We start from the raw sequence: 17,694 nt of genomic DNA, 5'->3' as shown, positions 1-17,694 counted from the left end.
GTTTTATATGTCATCTTATCAAAGGTCTCTCCTTCTCAAGAGGTTTAGTTATTTCATCAAAAAATAATTAACAACAATTATGGAAATATATCTGAGTATGTGAAAGTCATTTGGAATCCTAAGACATTTCAGGAAAGTGTTTTGATGGTAGTGCTGTTTGGAAGTTACCTGTAATAGTTGCCTTCATAGAATGGATAAATCAATATAACTGTACTGTTTGTGATAAAAAAAAGTGAAAGGGGGGGTTACATTGAGTGAAATTGTAGTGCAATTCATCACTTGAAAACTCTACTCTCACGCATCATTCAAGAACTGCACACAAAAATTAGAGAGAGACAAGATTCATTTTATGTAAAAATTTATTCCATTTCTGTACATGTATAAAACAAGCACTTTCAAAGTGGAAAAATACCAGCCATTGTTATATACAAAACGTACTATAAATAGAACTTTGGTATTAAATTTCTAGCTGTAAACCTTCATTTAAAAACAGTAGAAAACAGAGGCAAAACTATAGACCCTGAAAGTACATGCCAGTTAGCAGTTTTTTACTATACAGTATGATCTTCAGATCAGTTCCAGTCAATCAAATCCTTCCCATTTGTACAATGAACAATAATGACAGAAAATCCCTGTCAACTTTGTGGTTTATTTCATTTTTTGATTGCATAAATATCCTAACAATGTTGGAAAAAGTGGGTTCCATGAAGATCGTGACAATGAAGGGAACAGAACTGCAGTCAAGAGCAGTTTAGCTGAGCTGCTAGGAGCAAAATGGAACTTGATAAACCACTGCTCACTTCAATACTGTAATTAAGAAAATAGCACATAAGATGCACACACACACAAGCGTGTTTGTTAAAATGGATCATATATCCCAAAATAAAATCTGCATTCTTTTAATTTTGCCTAGACATTAAATATACCTAAAGTGCAAAATTAAATAGAATCACAATTTATTATTTATATCAGACAAAGTTTTAGTTACTTTATAGGTCCCAGTGTGTATATTCAGGGTGGGTGTGGGAGGGAGGGAGGGAGAGAGGCAAGTCACTGGATAACTGAACCAACTGAAATCTTATCCCATAAGTAGCAAGCAAAATCAGTGTGAAACTTTTAACCATTGCATATACCACATACTTATTTTATTTTTCAGTGCAATGTATGAATGCCATGGGCATGAAATGATTCACTTCAAATGAATCATTCAAAATTAGGTCTACATAACACTCAATAAACGTACATCTTTTACAGAGACACATGCGCCAAAAGACCCCCTCTGTATTTCTTTGTGTATCTTCAAATCTCATGTAATAGAAGTAATACAAAATTTGCATTCAATTTTTCCCTTTTCTTCATTTGTTTGACAATGGAACCTAGATTAAAGTGATGCATGTTTCTTGCTTTGAGAAACACTGCAAAGAATGGACTACCAGTTTAAAACTAAAAGGTGCTCAACTGAGAGAAAATGCTGTTCTACAGCTGCCCAAGTGAGCATGAGGCAAATGACCACCAATTGTGTTACCAAGTCTTTCAGACCATGAGGTTCCAGGCTAGATCTGTGTTTTTCTGATAAAATAGTAGAAGCAGTAACAGCACTACAACTGACATCGGTTCCTCTGGGTAGGGAAAGAGAAAAACATTCTGTCTTAATTTGGAAAATGATTCTTTAGCAGTGTTTGAAAGGAAAAACAGTTTGTAAATGTAAGCTCCAAATAAAACATTTTTCAAAGTGCTACACAAAATACAGACTTGCGCAACCTTAAATTCTAAAACAATTGTCTTAAAACTAAAACCATAACATATTTAGGACTCGGATGTCCCCGTTGGGAAAAGGAAAAGCTCATCCACAGGTTGCTCTTTTCCACCTCTGAGAAGTAGGCACAGCGCAAGGAGGCAAAGATGTGCATTCTACTTAGTGCATTCCTTACCATTCACAGAAAAAAAGTGGCTTTTCCTTGAAGACAGTGTTAAACCTTATTCTGAGAGTATATCTAAACTAATCTGGGTTGGACATTCCATTTAAGTTCTGGTTTAAAAAAGCATTGCTACCTGACATTTAATTTCAATCACCACTTTTCTACGTTTGCACTGACAAACTGAATGAGGTTCACTAGGCAGCTCCTAGTTAGTCTTGGGTCCAGTGTGTGCATCGACTACAAAGTTACACCTACATTTTCTTCTGATGTTAAATTGAACACTATGGGCTCATGCGTGTTTTTTTTAAATATAGAAAATGAGATTATCTCAGCAGTAAAGGTTCTATTCCACCAGTCTGACCTTGACCTGAAGTGTCACGTTCCCACTCTAGAATATCTCTTCTGGGTAAGCTCTGTTGGAACTTTCACTGGTGTCATTAATTCTTATCCTGAAATAACTGGATCATCCTTGTCCTCTGAGATGGAATCTTTATTAGATGTAGAGCAATCTTCCTTTACCAGGAAGCATGACTGTTCATTCCTTTATGTTTTTTATCTAGTGCAATTCTGACTGGTGTGATACGAGATACAAAAGGAGACATTATGATCTCTCATAACCTCTAAAGACTACAGCTCAGTAACCAAGCAAAATATATTGATGTTCTTTTCTCTACAGGACATTTGAATTTATAGCTGTCAGCCAAGCAGACTCTAATGGATTAGATGGAAATATAAGCATTGAACCACACAAATATATTAAACAAAGATTTTTGCAGAACAAACTCAGGAGTTGAACTAGTGCCATGACTTCTGCTTTCTTTGGTTCTAACTAATTGACAACTGAATGTGCATTGCTATGTTAGACAGACACCAGTAAAGTAGATTAAAGGGCCTGAATTTTCATGAAACAATCTTTGACCAACATTGCGCTGTTAGTTGCTGCAGGGAAAAGAGCAAATTAACTTTGTTAATTTTCTCATAATGTCATCACGCACAATTCATACAATGAGATTTACATCATCAGCCCATAGATTTGTAAATACTTTCAATAATTTTAGAAAGAAAAAGTAAAAAAATGCTTCTTTGAAAGTGAATCCTTTTCTGTCTAAAATTATATTTCTATTTTCTTATATATTAAATCCAGACTGCACAAAACTGCAATGTATTATAGGGGACAGATATTCTACTTAAGTAGACTGTCACAAATTATTTCAAATGATGCTTATCTTGCACATTTGTTTCAGGGAATTAATTTGAACCCAGGTTTTCAGAGATGTTGGCCAAAAAGTTCTAATTTGTGGGATTTCATAATAGATTTCACAATAAGAAATATTTAATTAGCAAGTTTCTAAAACTTTATTTGAAGCTTCTTTCTGCCTTCAGTAGCTTTGCAATTTTTTGGTCAAATGGGTACCTGATATATGCAGAATCTCATCACTATGCTTAAGAATATCCAAACCAAACTTATAGTCCCATACATGTATGCTACCTACACATGGACATATTTTCCTTGTCTGGAATGGAATGCGCACTCTCTCCCTGGAGGGACACACCCTGCTTAAATAAGTATTAGGTGCAGGTTGGAAGACCAAGTCTTTATTATTTTTTATTTAAATAAAGGGGGCCAAAATCCCCAAATGTCTTAGGATTAAGACAATTACCTTAGAATTACAAATTTTCAGAAATTTACAAAAGTTATACCTTCAGTCTAAATTTGGAAGATGATTTTCTGACTTTCCACAGTACTGAAAATCTACAGAAATTTGACTTCCCTAACTAAGACTGAATTTCCTCGCAATCTTAAATTTTAAGTCTATGAATCTGAGAAACTTCAGGATAATAAGATGTTGCCTTAATACCACATTTATCTGTAAAACACATTCTTAAATAAAAACTGCAAATGTCATTCACCACTCAGTCTTTCATCTGCTGGCTGCACCTCTGTGTTATGGCTCTTTAATGGAAATGCACAGAACCGTGACAGAACAGCCTTCCAGTCAATGTTCCTATCGCTGTGAGTAGAACATCGTGTCACTGAGTAATGCAGTTGTCACCCATGTCCTGAGCATACCGATCTGATATTATGGTCCTTAATTCATCAATATCTTTCCGTAATTGACAAACATCAGACAGCTGCTTTGAAAGTAATTCTCTGCTGTGGTAATTCTCTCCTTCGTCGCCTGAACAGTGCAAAGCTGTTAACCAAGCACAGAAATTATTATGCATCACCGAAAGCTTGTCACAAAGTATTTGCAAAGTAAAGAATTGATTCTGATGCCTATTTCTAATAAAATGCAATGCTAAAAGTCAAGGTAACATTTAAATATTTCAAGCTCATACAAGTTATCAAGTTGCATTGGAGTCAAATCTCAGTAAAGCAAAACTGCTATTTCAAACTTTTCACTGGTCACAAAACAGTGGCTTTTCCTTGAAGACAGGAATTATTTCACACACAAGCTCAAATCTTGACAGGATAAATCACTTAATAAGAAACAGTTTGGTGTCTGTTATATATTCATTGTCAAACCCTAGCAAACATGCATTCTGTATAAATGGTTAACCTTGATGATTGCGATGCAAGGGAAACTCATTTTTACTCATTCTATCTTTGTCCCCATAAAATTTGCAAGGTGAAACTTATAATTTTAGTTGTGTAGAATAACCAACCATAACTCAGAGAATTCAACGTCATGCACCATTTCCCCTGAGGCTTTGTCTTCCAAAGTATATCAGCAAGATGAAATGGCCAGCAGGAGTTTCTCCCGGTGTCCTGGGTGACTATCCCCCAAGTAAAATTGGTCGTTTGTTTCATGGATGTTTGTGGGACACACAAGTTCAGTTATGGCTGGTAAAAGACCCTAATCAAAGTGCTTTATTTTTTCAATGAGTCTTAGAATGATAAAGTTGAAAGTATACTTACATCGGATCCCCAGTAACAGAGAGAGATTTGGCTCCTTGCCTTGCGCTCTCTCAATGAGTATATTGCACAGTGCACGTAGGTCATACAGACAGTAGGACATGTCCTTCATCAGATTTTGGATTGCTAGTGACTTCTCTTCTGAGGATTGTTTGGACTCATCAGCTTGCCATGGTTGCTTTCCAGAGGTTGAGTTTTCTTCTGGAAGACTTTGTTTTTTTGAGGAAAACTTCAGAAAGCAGAAAAGGGTGAGATGAATCAGAAAATATAAAATGATCACATTAATCTACGTGGACGTCTACAAAGTTATTTCATATTTGCTCCCTTTCTCTTCAAGTTATTTAGCCCTGGATGGGGGTCAAAAAGCCTGTATCCTTTTCTCAGATCTCTATTGATGTTTATCTATGTCAATATCCTTCCCTGTGCTCAGGAGAAGTGTCAGGTTTACTCTGATGAGCTAGCAGAGATAAATACCTTATGTAGGCATCACAAGCAGATTCTCCACGGCCCAAGTTTCAGTTACAGCATGCTTGTCTCAGAAAACAGGGATTTTACATTACACTTATGTTTCAAATGAAACAGCTCTATATTACCATTTTCTCCATTTATACAATTGGCTGTGCACAGTACATAGACATGCAACAGATATAGAGTTTATCGTGCTGCCTCATGCGGTTTTGAAAAAATAATCTCTTTATAAATACAGTAAAACTTGAATAAGTCATATCACTCGGAAACAAAATTTAATACGACTGTCGTAATGTTTTTGAGTTACAGGCGAACATGCATAAGTCATATCATTCAATGCGGCTATTAAATGCAATAGTGGCATTACGAGTTAGGAAATGATTTGCACAGGATTTGGGATGTATTCGAGACCAAGAAACAATTACGATTTAGCCATTTATACGATTTATAAAATATGACTAGTGCAAAGAAATGTAAGTGTTTTTGGTAGGAAATTGAATGGGACTCAGGTGCATATACGACTTAGGCGATTATACGATTCAGAAAGATAATAGTTATGCAAATTTTACTGTATTATGATTTATGGGTTCTTACGATCCACAATTGACAGAAACATTCTCTTTTCATAAACTTACACTGAATTTACAGGGTCTGCAAATTTGTCAACCAGCAGAGAATCCAATGTTCTCGCCGCCAAGGTCAGGAAATGTAACGACCTTCAGAGAATCATCTCTGAGGAGGTTCTAAATCAAAAGGCATTGTGTGCTTAAACCTACACATTTAAATATCCATCTCACTCATATGGGGTCCTGTGTGTACATATACTCAGAGAGACTGGTGCATACAAAGCTTGTCTGCTGCCTTTGTAGATTGCATACTCATAAAACCAAGAGCCTCTTCTAATCGTCATTCAAAATTATATCTATTTACTGATGGTTACACTGGTCTACTGCTCTCTTTCCTATGGGTGAATACATTAAGCTCTGTGAGCAGGATCTGCACACACCATCAGATAGAAAACAGGAGCGGTTCAGGGGTCAATAGTTTTAGAAACCATAACACTCTCATTAGAATTGTTTATTAATATTGTAATTTATGAGTTCCTATAATCCATAATTTCCCCAAAAATATTTTCTTTAGTTTTATATTTACATTCTAATGTTAAATTTTGCCCTTATCGATGTTTGTCCTTTTGAGAGGGAATCCTTTCATCCAACTAAATACTTTGTGGACTCTACTATCTGGCCTTGGAATTAACAACTCGCAGAATCTGTAGCTATGTTTACTTTCAAACGTGCCACACAGAGAAAGTCACAATATGTTTTTTTTACTGATAAAGGCATGGCATCTTCAAAGACTATATATCGGCACTAATAAGTGTGCAACCAGCAACATGGCAATTAAAATAAATCACTCTCATTTATGCAATTATTCTCCATCGATTGGACAGTGTAGCAGTTTACAGTACAGAATGAAGATCTATTTTCCCTCATGTTCTGAAATTTATAAAGCAAAATGTAGTAGCTTCGCCCTTGGATATGTAGCTGTCAGCATTATTTGATCTAAAGAATTTGAATATATTACCGTAGGCGTAAAAGTGTTTTGGGGTAATTGCGAATCATTCACAAGCCTTAAATAATAATATTCAGAATTTGTTTCAATGGGCCTGTATTACAGGTTTCTAAATGAACAGTAATAATCGTTAAAACACCCATCTTGTTAACTTTCTTGCTTTCAGCAACTAAATAGCTGGCAGTGAAGGAGCTGTATGCAGATCCTGGCTGCACATAACATAACAGTCAAAGTTGATATCTCTGGCCACTGAAGGCCACCAAGCACAGTGAGGCAAGAGCCCACTAGGAGAGTGGCGGGAGTCTAACCCGGATCCTGTTGCCCTACCCAGCTGCCCGAGAGACTCTATGTAACTTGTTTCTCACCTCTTCCTCCAGCTTCACATTTATTTTGGTTTTTGCAAGTTCCTCCATCAAGGCCTGTGATGAAGACGTTTCTTGTCTCAGCCTCTTCTCCAGAGCCTTCAAAACACATCGAAGTGGTGAATACATAGCCTAACTCACTCATGTAACTGTAGCAATTCCAGATGACCCATTCCTCTTGTGTTGAGCATTTTGAAGACTGCTTGGCAATAGACAAAAGTTTACAAGTGGTGAACTATAAAATGTAACAGGTTGTAATGGAAGATATGGAGCTGTTGATCTCAGGAAGGTTATTGGTCTGGGTGTTACAAATAGCCTCAGTGTCCAAGCGATTGGTAAGAAAAATATCACTCATGGTTGCTGTCCAGTGAACCATGCTGAAGAGTGCATGTGTGCCATAGGCTTGCCTGTGTTGCCACTCTATAGTTGAAAAGCTTACTAAAATTTCCCATCTAGGCTCACATACATACAAATGATTGCAAGGTGCCAAGAGAGGGTGAAGCAGATATAATTCAATGAAACCACCTCCTAAAAAGGTTTGTGAACAAAAATTGTTAAGAAATTGCCAAACAAAATCAAGAAATTGTTTCTAACTTCACAAATAAGAAACATCTCGCAAGTTCTGAATATGCCGATCAAACCAAAGGTAAAATAAAGTAAAAAATAAAGCCATTCTAATGTTCTCTTCGGAACCCCCAAACAGTCTGTCAAAATGTTGGAAAATTCTTAAGTCCCGTCTTCATTTAGAAGCTCGACTTAGGATTGCCAGCCAACAGTTTGAGTGCTTTAAGATGTCTTTACAACATGACATGTAAATTGTATTGTAAGACAGTTTTTCAGTTCTCTTTAACAATTCTGGAAAACTATCTGAATTGAAACTAAATTTAAGAAAAAAATTCTGCACTCTCAAAATCTTACATTTTAAGAGAATGGTCTTGAGGCTACAACCCCCCGAGAAATCCTAGACCTCGATGATCCCTGTAAGTACAAGCACAAGCTGTGCAGCTCCAGTGATACAATTACCTGAATTTGCAGGTTACATGTTTCTATTTGCTGCTGCTGGTTGTCAATGACCTGAGGAGAAAAGGAAAAGGAAAAAAGAGAAAAGATACTTCAGTGAACTGACACCTGAGATCGACATACACACACACTTCTTTAGGACCTCAAGTTTTGTTACCACACATGGTTTGACAGTGTGCTGATAATTTTTACTTTCGACAGTGTGCACAATCCTTCCACGGGGGGGGGGGGGGGGGGTGCGGGAAGTGTAGTCTCCTTCAAGCGGCTCTGAAGGAATGGCGGAATCAAAGTGACACTTTTCATGGTTAGTATGATATTGACAAAATGCAACAACAAATGAGTCAAATTTAGCTGTTGACATGTTGCTGCCATAGCATTGTATTGTGCTGGTGACAGAGCAGTCAGGATAACAGCAGCAGGACATTGACATTAACATGGCATTTACTTTCGTTTCAGAAAATTCAGCTCAAACGGTCTAACGTAATTTAACAGTAGAAAATCATAATTTATCAATTAGGAATCTATAATAATAATAATCCTAATAATAATCTATCACAATGTTCCAGATATAGGACATCCCCCACCACCCCCTTTCTCAATACTTACATCTGTGAAGTCAGATTGTGTTTTGGGGAATGGATTGTACCATTTGACTACCTGCCAGTGCGATGGCTACCTTTTTATTTAAAAAAATCACTCGTTGAATAGAGAGCATCTTTCTAACTGGTAGCTGAACGCTGTTGTGTTGGGGAGGGGGGATGCAAAATATCTGACACATCCAGGTGTATTCTGAGATGGCACATACATTTCTAAATTTAACACCACAGTTATTCCAGAGACAGTACAGTATCTGATATAGAATTCATTACTGCAACCTATTTATCATTAATTAGTCCCTCCAAAGCATGCTGCTACCTGGCAAGACGACAGGGCAGAACTAACCTTATTGGCAGCTTCACAGCTTTCCCTGAGTTGGTCATTCTGACATTGGAGCTGCTTGATGTTCATCATGGGAAGTCGCACTCCATCTTCTAGGCAATTCTCTACTTTCTGCTGCAGACTGAATACCGAGACGATAAGAAAAGGCATCACTCTACAGTAGAATGCTGAGAGTTCACAAATTACAAGATTTATTTGGATGATGAAGGCCCTTTGGTCCATTTGATCTCATCTTTCCAGACGACCCATCCTACTGTATTCACATCAATGTTTTTAAATGAATCCGTTGACCTGTTCTCATCGAACCATCCTGACAACCTGTTCTAGTTATTAATTACTTCTCTAGGCTGATATATAAAGAAGCCATTATGGTTGTTTCACATGGTAATTCTGTAAAACATCTGTGTTATACATAATAATAACCCTTGCATTTGATATAGCGCCTTATCACATCTTCGAGATGTCTCAAAGACTTTCACAGAATATTCCGTAAAGTAAATTGAGTGTATATTTTGTGGGCGAAATGGAGCAGCCAATTGAGCACAGCTGGGTCCCACAAACAGTCGTGGATTGAGCAATCAAACGATTTTTTTAATGGGAATATTTTACAACACAATGGTTTGGATCCATAAAATTGAGGCTTGATAGCTAATTTCACTGCACATGTCCGCAGAAGGCTAGCTGGCCAGGTCATCAGGTCACCGCTGATGTCACGTCCTGCTCTGCCGATGTATACTGACGGTGACCTAATGACTTGGAAGATGGCCATTTTGGTGTGAAAGCCATCTGAGTGCATACGCCGTGAATGAGATCCACACTGTATCTGTGCTGTAACCGAATTTGTGCTATAAAGAAGCACATTATAACAGGGCTACACTGTAATGCTGGTGAGGCCTACGTTGATTATTCCTAATTTTTATGTCTCAATCCAGCCTCACATTGGGGTTACAAAACAGTCCTTAGCAAGGCAGTACCATAACAAGCATATACCACTGCCAGAAAAAATACCTCAGAAGGCAAACTGCACCTGCAGCAGGGAACCCCATGTGCTGCACACCGAATCTCAAGAATCCTTCTCAAGATCTCCTGGGAGCTGGGATTTTGTGAGTTGATGGGTGTACAGAGTGTCGCTCTGTGTTCGAGATGTATTTTGCATCACAAGATACTTCTCCTGGGAACTAGTTACACTGGTACTTCCATAAAGAGCAGTATTTGAACCCTAAGGCCCTTAATACTGAATTTCCAATTACACTACAATTAATTCTGATCAGCTTCACACACCTATTAACAGACACCAGAGCTATTAACATCCACTATTCTCTTAATGAAGAGCTGTCTATTACTGAAATTATTGAATAGAATTCCATAGCTGGTTTACACTTTGAAGTCATCTGTTTAAATTGCTGTGCAACAGACAATTTATTTCATGCTTTATTTAATCTTTTTCAGCTAAATTAAACATGCAAAGACTACCATAATTCAGACAGAATAATGCAGCTATTAACCCTCTTTATATGTTTCTGTAAAATCAACAGCTGTAACAAGTGAGAAAATAATAATCCATTATAAATATTTTACTTTAAAAAAAGCTATTTTCTATCCTGTTTTTCCCTCCCAATTCATTTTCTGAATTTAAAAATACTGAATTTGAAATTTAAAACATTGAATTGTTTGATCCTCTAATAGGGATTGTAAATAATACAACAATAATAGTTCTTAATAATAATCCTTGCATTTCATGTAGAGCATTTTATGTCGGGTAGGATTTCACTGTAATAATGTAATGACAGTTTATTTTATTCATAATAGGAACCCTATCACATCGTCAAGACGTCTCAAAGCACCTCACAGGATATTCGGTAGCATGGTAACTGTGTACTTTGGAGCTGAACCCAGCAGGCATACCAATACAACATAAATAGCTATGAAGTGAATGACCAATTGGGGGATTGTTGGCCACAGCACTGGAAGAAGCTCCTTTCACTTTTCGAATATTGGATTGGTAACATAAACATGATCCTTTGTAACTTATATTAAACAATTTAAAATCTACTTCATCCAACAATTTGGAAGCATTGTAAAACAAGGGCAGTTCTATTATTTTTATATGGAATGGGAAAATACCAAAACTATTACTTTATAATACTCCAACAACAATAATAACAACTTGCATCTATATAGCACCCCTCACACAGGGTCTCATGCTAGAGCGTTTGACAGTGGCAGAGCACGATGCCAAGCCAGAAGAAGTGGGGAGGTGACCGTAAACACGATCAAAGAGGAAGGTCTCCCTGCGCAGTCGCCAATGTTGGAACTGTGGGGACTGAGGGACAAGCAAGAGCCAGTCGAGTAGAGATAATGGGTATTGGGTTGGGGAGTACTCCAACAACAGAATGTGTTATATACAAAGTGCTGTATGAATCAGATATGTCCATGCATTAATTCTCTCTCCTGAAACAGAGCAAATCGACAACTGGCCCAATCTTAGCATTAAAATAATGATCAGGAAATGGAGCAAACATGGCAGCCAATTTGCAAATAATATCCCCAAACACCCATGAAGACAATAACCAATTTTATATGGGAGACTGTTGGCAAGGACACTTGGAGAAACTTCCTTCTCTTCTCAAATTGAGTTAGGAGTGCGATTTCTTCTGTCGTAGCAGTGAACTAGGAAGATCTATGAGCCCAGGATATGGAAAATAGGAGCATAGCACACCCTTCGAATGAAAAATTAAATCCTAAACATACTTTAAAGCTTGAGAAGTAACATAGTGACGTGATCGGCTATAAATAGGGACCACATGACTACCTGTGTGATAGTATTTCTGTGCCAGTTGGTTTCACACCAGTGCTATGGGGCCTGGTGTTGAAATAATTAAAATCCTGAGAACATTGGCTGGGGTTTTTTTGCATTCAAACCATGAATTTTCATTAACATTTCAGTGGGTGTACTCAGAATGTCAGAGAACAAGAAACAGTTAAAATAAACTCCAATAACACAGCCACTGTTCCATGCTGTCCAAACGTAGAATTACACAGGTGATATCACAGTATTATGTGCACTGTATAAAAGACATTTTAATGGGATCCATATTACATCATAAGATTGGTTAGGATGAAGAAGACTTTTCGATCTCATCCTTCAGAATACCAGGCTACTGTCCTCCCATCCCAATATCAAGCTGTTTCCTAAATAGGTCCAGTGTACTGACCTCAACAACCCTTCCTGGTAACTGATCCAGCTCTTAGTTACTCTCTATTAAAAAATTACTTCCTGCTGTCTGCCTATAGCCTGCCCTATATCACCCTGATCCTGTGTCCTCATGTTCTGCTGTTCTGTCATATTGGAAGAATTATTTTGGATAATTTTGGATATTTTGGATTAATTATCTTAATCCCACATAAAATCTTAGATATGGTCCCCTCTGAGACATCTCTTTCCAAGCCTGCAAGGCCTTAGATTATACATCACATTGCACATTATATAAAACCGTTTCAACTTTCTGCAAAAGCAGCAGACCAGATATAAGGAAGACATTTACCTCTGTACAGTGGTGATCAGTTCCTCCTCCTTTTTCTTCTGACTCTCTAGGAGTATTTCTTTCTCTCTATAAAGCACTCGATTTTCTCCCAGTTTGTTCTCCAGAGCCTTGATGGTGTCTTCATACTGCAGATTTTTGTCTTCCAAAATCTTGATCTTTGGTGTCAAAGATGTGAAAGCAACAATCAGTGCAATTGTTTTTTTTTATATGGGGTCTAACACATAGCAATGTCAAACAGGATTCCTGAATCTATTATTATTATCCCTCCCGTTACCTTGATCTCTTTTCAGGCTGAGGCAGGCTTTGATGCTTTGATATGTGACCTCATGCTAAGAGATGGCGACAGATGCACCATAATTAAGCTGAATTTTGCTAACTTTTGACTGATTTTAATAACTGCACAAAAATAACCTAATTAAAATTCAAAATACGGTGAGACTGTTCTAGCTGCACCTGAATTCACATAATTACTCACTTTCTTGGGCCATAGATGGGCATTATCTATTACTTACAACATCAAAGCCTCTGAAAGCTGTATCTTTGCAATAACATCTCTCTGAAAACTAATTATAATTTGCTGATGAATGGCTTTGCTGAAAGCCCCATGAGCACCCAATTGAAGGGTCAGGTGAGCCATAGCAGTGGGAGGAAGAATTGCAGAGAAATCAAGTGAAATGGTAAACAGTTATAGCTTTGGCTTTATAAAGCTATAGTTTGTATGAGGAAGGGAAGACACAGGGAGGATGTGTAAAATAACATAATAATGTTTTTTGCATTTGATAAAGCACCTTTCACGTCAGGGGGATGTCATAAAGCGCTTCACAGTATACATTGCAAAACATAGTGACTGTGTATTGTGTTGTGAAGAACAAGAGAGAAAACTTCAAAAGGACAGTAACATTAGTGATAAAATAAAGAGAGACAGGAACATTTTGAACAAAGCAAGGAAGGATAGAGGCCAGTGGCTAACAATCCCCTCATTCACTTTATAGCTGTTTGTAGGATATTGTTCTGTGCAAACTAGCTGCTGCAAACACCTGTAGATAGTCACTACAGTTTACAGAAGATCTTTGTGAAAAGATTTGCGATATTTTAATGAAAAAGTGCAATATCAAATACAAGGATTATTAATATTATTAATATTATAAACAAAGGATCTATCTGATAGCAAAGTTTTCTTATTTCATGTCTGACAGTGCAACTGGAATGTCTACTATTCCCAGGTATGGGCATAGTATTCAGGGCTTGCCCCAAGTTGTTCTTCATAGAGCATTTTTGAGCAGAAAAAGAATGCTTTGCGTAAAAGTGGAAACAGTTTTGGAGGTTGGTTTAGCAGTGGAGAGAATGGGAGAATTTGCTTGAAATCAAAGAAGATAGTCAGACCCAAAATATTCCTGGGAGAAAGATTAAGAGTTCAACCATCACTGGTAAAAGCTGATAGATATTCATTAGATTTCAAAAAGACATGAAGAAATTGTCTTTTAGGAATTGAAAGGAATAAGAAGATTATGATTTCTCTATCAAAATATAAGTCACATTTAGAGATTCAGGCATTGCACCGTGAGAGGAGTGGATGTTGATGGATATAGTCAGTTGATGGATGTAAAGTACATCAGCTAACTATAGGATTGTTTGTAGAATGGAGGAGGTCATTGAAATAAATGACAAGGAAGGAACGAGATTAGATACCCTGATATCCCCTGAGTTGACGGAAAAGAGAGTCAGAAAAAGTACCAAGAATTACCAACAGAATGACAAGAAACTAAATAGTTAAGTGTATTGCTTCAATAAAAGGTTATACGATCTTGTTTATGAACGCTTGATGCCAGATACTGTTCAAAGCTTTCAAGATGTCAACAACAACAACAAAATTACATTTATAGAGCGTCTTTCATGTCGGGATGACGTTCCAAAGCGCTGAACAGTCAGGTGTCAGGGCCCGAGCATGGGGAAGGGGGGGTGGTGTAGGGGTGAGGGAAGGCAGAGAGGTGGGAGGGAGACCAAAGGCATGGTCGAAGAGAAAGGTCTGAGTCCAACCTTGAAGGAGGCAAAGGAGGAAGCGATGCAAAGCGACTGTGGGATGGAGTTCCAGAGTATGGGGGCAGAGAGGCTGAAAGCCCGGCCACCGATGGTAGGGCGGGTCAGGCAGGAGATATGGAGCAGGCCGGAGTCTGGGGAACGGAGAGAGCGGGCAGGCTCGGAGGGAGTCAGTAGGTCAGAGAGGTAGGAGGGGGCAACGCCATGGATGGCCTTGAAGGTGAAGACGAGGATCTTGAACTCGACCAAGACAAATTACAACTGAATTACCAAATGGTTCAAGGATTAAGTCCCTGATGTAAATACATTAGACATGATGATCACATGTGAAGTGCCCAATTGAAGCACCATATGTGGATCATGGTTTAGACAAGAACTGCCACATTGATGGATAATTCAAGAGTTGACATCAGAGTTCATCACTTTAAATAGTACAGAAGTGAGACCAATAGGAATGGGATTATATTTCTGAGGGATCGATCAATTACTAATACATTTCCAAGAAGAGGGAATGGTGAACTGGGAATTATTTGAGCTTCGTCCATTCTGACATAAATGAACAGTAAATGAAGTTTAATCATGTAATTTGAGTTCACACATTGTAGCTAAACTTCACAATGTTCATTTCTTTTTCCAGTACATAATGTTTATTTGTAACAAAACATAAAATGTAATAAATTTAGCACTGGTCAATATTCTTTAACAACTTGATTTGATAACAACTTTTAAGAGAGAAGTAGATAATTATTTGCTGGGCTATGGGGAGAGAGCGGGGGTGTGTGATTGATTTGGAAGCTCTTTTCAAAGAGCCAGCAGACACAATGGGTCGAATGGCCTCCTTCTGTGCTGTACAATTTTATGATTCTATGATAACATTCAGACATAAGGACATTCAAACATTGAAGATTGTAATAAAACTGCAATCATTTGTAATAAAGGTCTTATTTCACATCACAATGAACAATAGACTCAGGAAGTTACCAAGGTAGAAGGCATTGTGCCTATATTGGTGCTGCCGCTCTTACTGCAGTTATCTAACTTAATCTATTTTCTCCATAACCTTTATTATTTTTCATAGAATGATATGAGATGGAAACATTCATTACATTCCCTTTTGAATGCTGTTATGGTTTTGTCTTCAATAGCCATTTGTTGTAAATGTATTCCTTATTCTCTTTGTTTAAATCTTCTAACCTCCCCTTTTTTTCTTTCAGTAATAATCCTCAATTTATGCCTCTTTGTTGGTAACCTCAAAAATAGTGGGGGAAAATTTGTGATGTTTCATGACATGTTCCTCATTATAGTTATCACGAAGTTATTAATTAAATGTTATCCTAAAATAATTTATGAAAATTGGGCTTCAAAATTAAGACTGGATTTGACAATTTTGCTAAACTCTGGACTCTCTGAAATTCTAAAGCAATGGAGTAAATCTAGACCCTGGTGAAATTTCTACTCATGGGTGGTTGAATGGTAATGATCTAATGAAAATATTCCCACTTCACCCCACCCCAAACATGCAATAAATTCACATCAAGGTAGGGAGATTTTTCAGTACGTTTAGCGGTTTCAGTTTGTAAGCTAAACAATATTTTTGTCATGAATACATCTGAGTAAAGGTACTGCTCATTTGTGTTTAATAAATCGTTAATTTAAATTCTGTAAGTGCTTGATCAATGACTCTAAGGTTCATCTACCTGCAGGCTTTGGCTTTGAAAGTCATCCAAGGTCGGCAGATCAGCGAGGTACTTCTCCAGGGTTTCAATCCTCTGCTGCCGTTCTTGCCTTTCCTCCGATTCCTTCTGCCATTTCTTTTTCAGGCCACTTATGTATTTCTCACGCGCTCTCATCTGAAGCACAGTCAATAATTAGCGCACAGAAGGCAGAACACATTGCACAAACAGGTAATTTCTTCCTTTCAACGCTGCATGAATTTGTAATAATGTTTTTCCAGTCAGTGATTTACACTGCTAGGGGGAAAAAATAAAAGTGCCTTAATGGTCGGAATGTCACCTCTTTAATCACTATCACCATCTTAGTTTTATGCTTTATGGAAATTCCTCAAATTTAAATGACTGCTTGGTTTATTGAACTGTATTTCATGTTGCTTTCTTAGAGATTCCAGACACTAGAATGAGACATTAAATATTTCAGGAAGCTTTAGAAACAAGAAAGATAATGATCCCATTCTGGTGAAAGTGAAACTTTTTATCCACACTGTTGGGCATATAATACCACATGGTATAAATGGATTAACCCTTTAGATACCCATTGATGAATGACCTAAATGAAGGTGTTTGTCTTTAAGTTCTCCTTCTCTTGCTCCCCTGCACTTGGCTGCCAATTAAACCAAACCAATGCAAGTCAATATTTTATCTGCGTAAACATACTGTTCTTATCACATTTTTATTATAGTTCATAAATTATTTTCCCTGGCTTTGCCAAGATCCTGCGACCACACAAAGCGCTCAAAACATTGCCACTCCTACATTCATCGCAGTCTCATTTGGTAAATCATTGCAACCCTGATCCTTATTTAAGACATGAAATGCAGGCAGTAAGACTTCTTCTTCAGCTTCTCTGCACACTCTTGATAACATTGTTAGAGAGATCACCTCTAACATACAAATTGCACTGAAACATTTAGAAATCTTTTCATGCAATGGGTTATCAGAACAGCAATCGCTTTTCGACAAGTGCTCATTGAAGCTAAGACAACATTCATAAAGAGAACTGAATAAAAATTTGAAGAGAATTGTTTTAAAGTGTTCAGGGACAGAGCAGGCAAATGGGATTCACATATTATATTATATATATATATATATATATAACTTGAACATGCCTATGCTTCAGAAATTGAATGGTCTTCTTCCATTCTGTAATCTCTTAGGATTCTAATTTACTTTAAAATAATC

General features: G+C 37.4%; 1 protein-coding gene across 1 annotated transcript in view; it reads right to left on the bottom strand.

The window, feature by feature from the left end:
• Window positions 1-3,493: 3,493 nt before the first annotated feature.
• Window positions 3,494-17,694, bottom strand: part of cep85l (centrosomal protein 85, like) — a 79,326-nt gene continuing 65,125 nt past the window's right edge. The window contains exons 5-11 of the mRNA XM_042332872.1: window positions 16,477-16,629; window positions 12,743-12,897; window positions 9,201-9,318; window positions 8,262-8,312; window positions 7,242-7,337; window positions 4,840-5,065; window positions 3,494-4,114 (exon numbers count right to left, since the gene is read on the bottom strand). Coding sequence (XP_042188806.1) covers window positions 3,951-4,114; window positions 4,840-5,065; window positions 7,242-7,337; window positions 8,262-8,312; window positions 9,201-9,318; window positions 12,743-12,897; window positions 16,477-16,629 — 963 coding nt within the window. The 3' untranslated portion in view covers window positions 3,494-3,950. The remainder of the gene's footprint in view (window positions 4,115-4,839; window positions 5,066-7,241; window positions 7,338-8,261; window positions 8,313-9,200; window positions 9,319-12,742; window positions 12,898-16,476; window positions 16,630-17,694) is intronic.

This window comes from Callorhinchus milii, unplaced genomic scaffold (assembly GCF_018977255.1).
Source record: "Callorhinchus milii isolate IMCB2004 unplaced genomic scaffold, IMCB_Cmil_1.0 Scaffold3, whole genome shotgun sequence".
NCBI classification, from domain to species: Eukaryota; Metazoa; Chordata; class Chondrichthyes; order Chimaeriformes; family Callorhinchidae; genus Callorhinchus; species Callorhinchus milii.
Note: the sequence above shows the minus strand (reverse complement) of the source record. Positions and strands in the feature narration are given on the sequence as shown.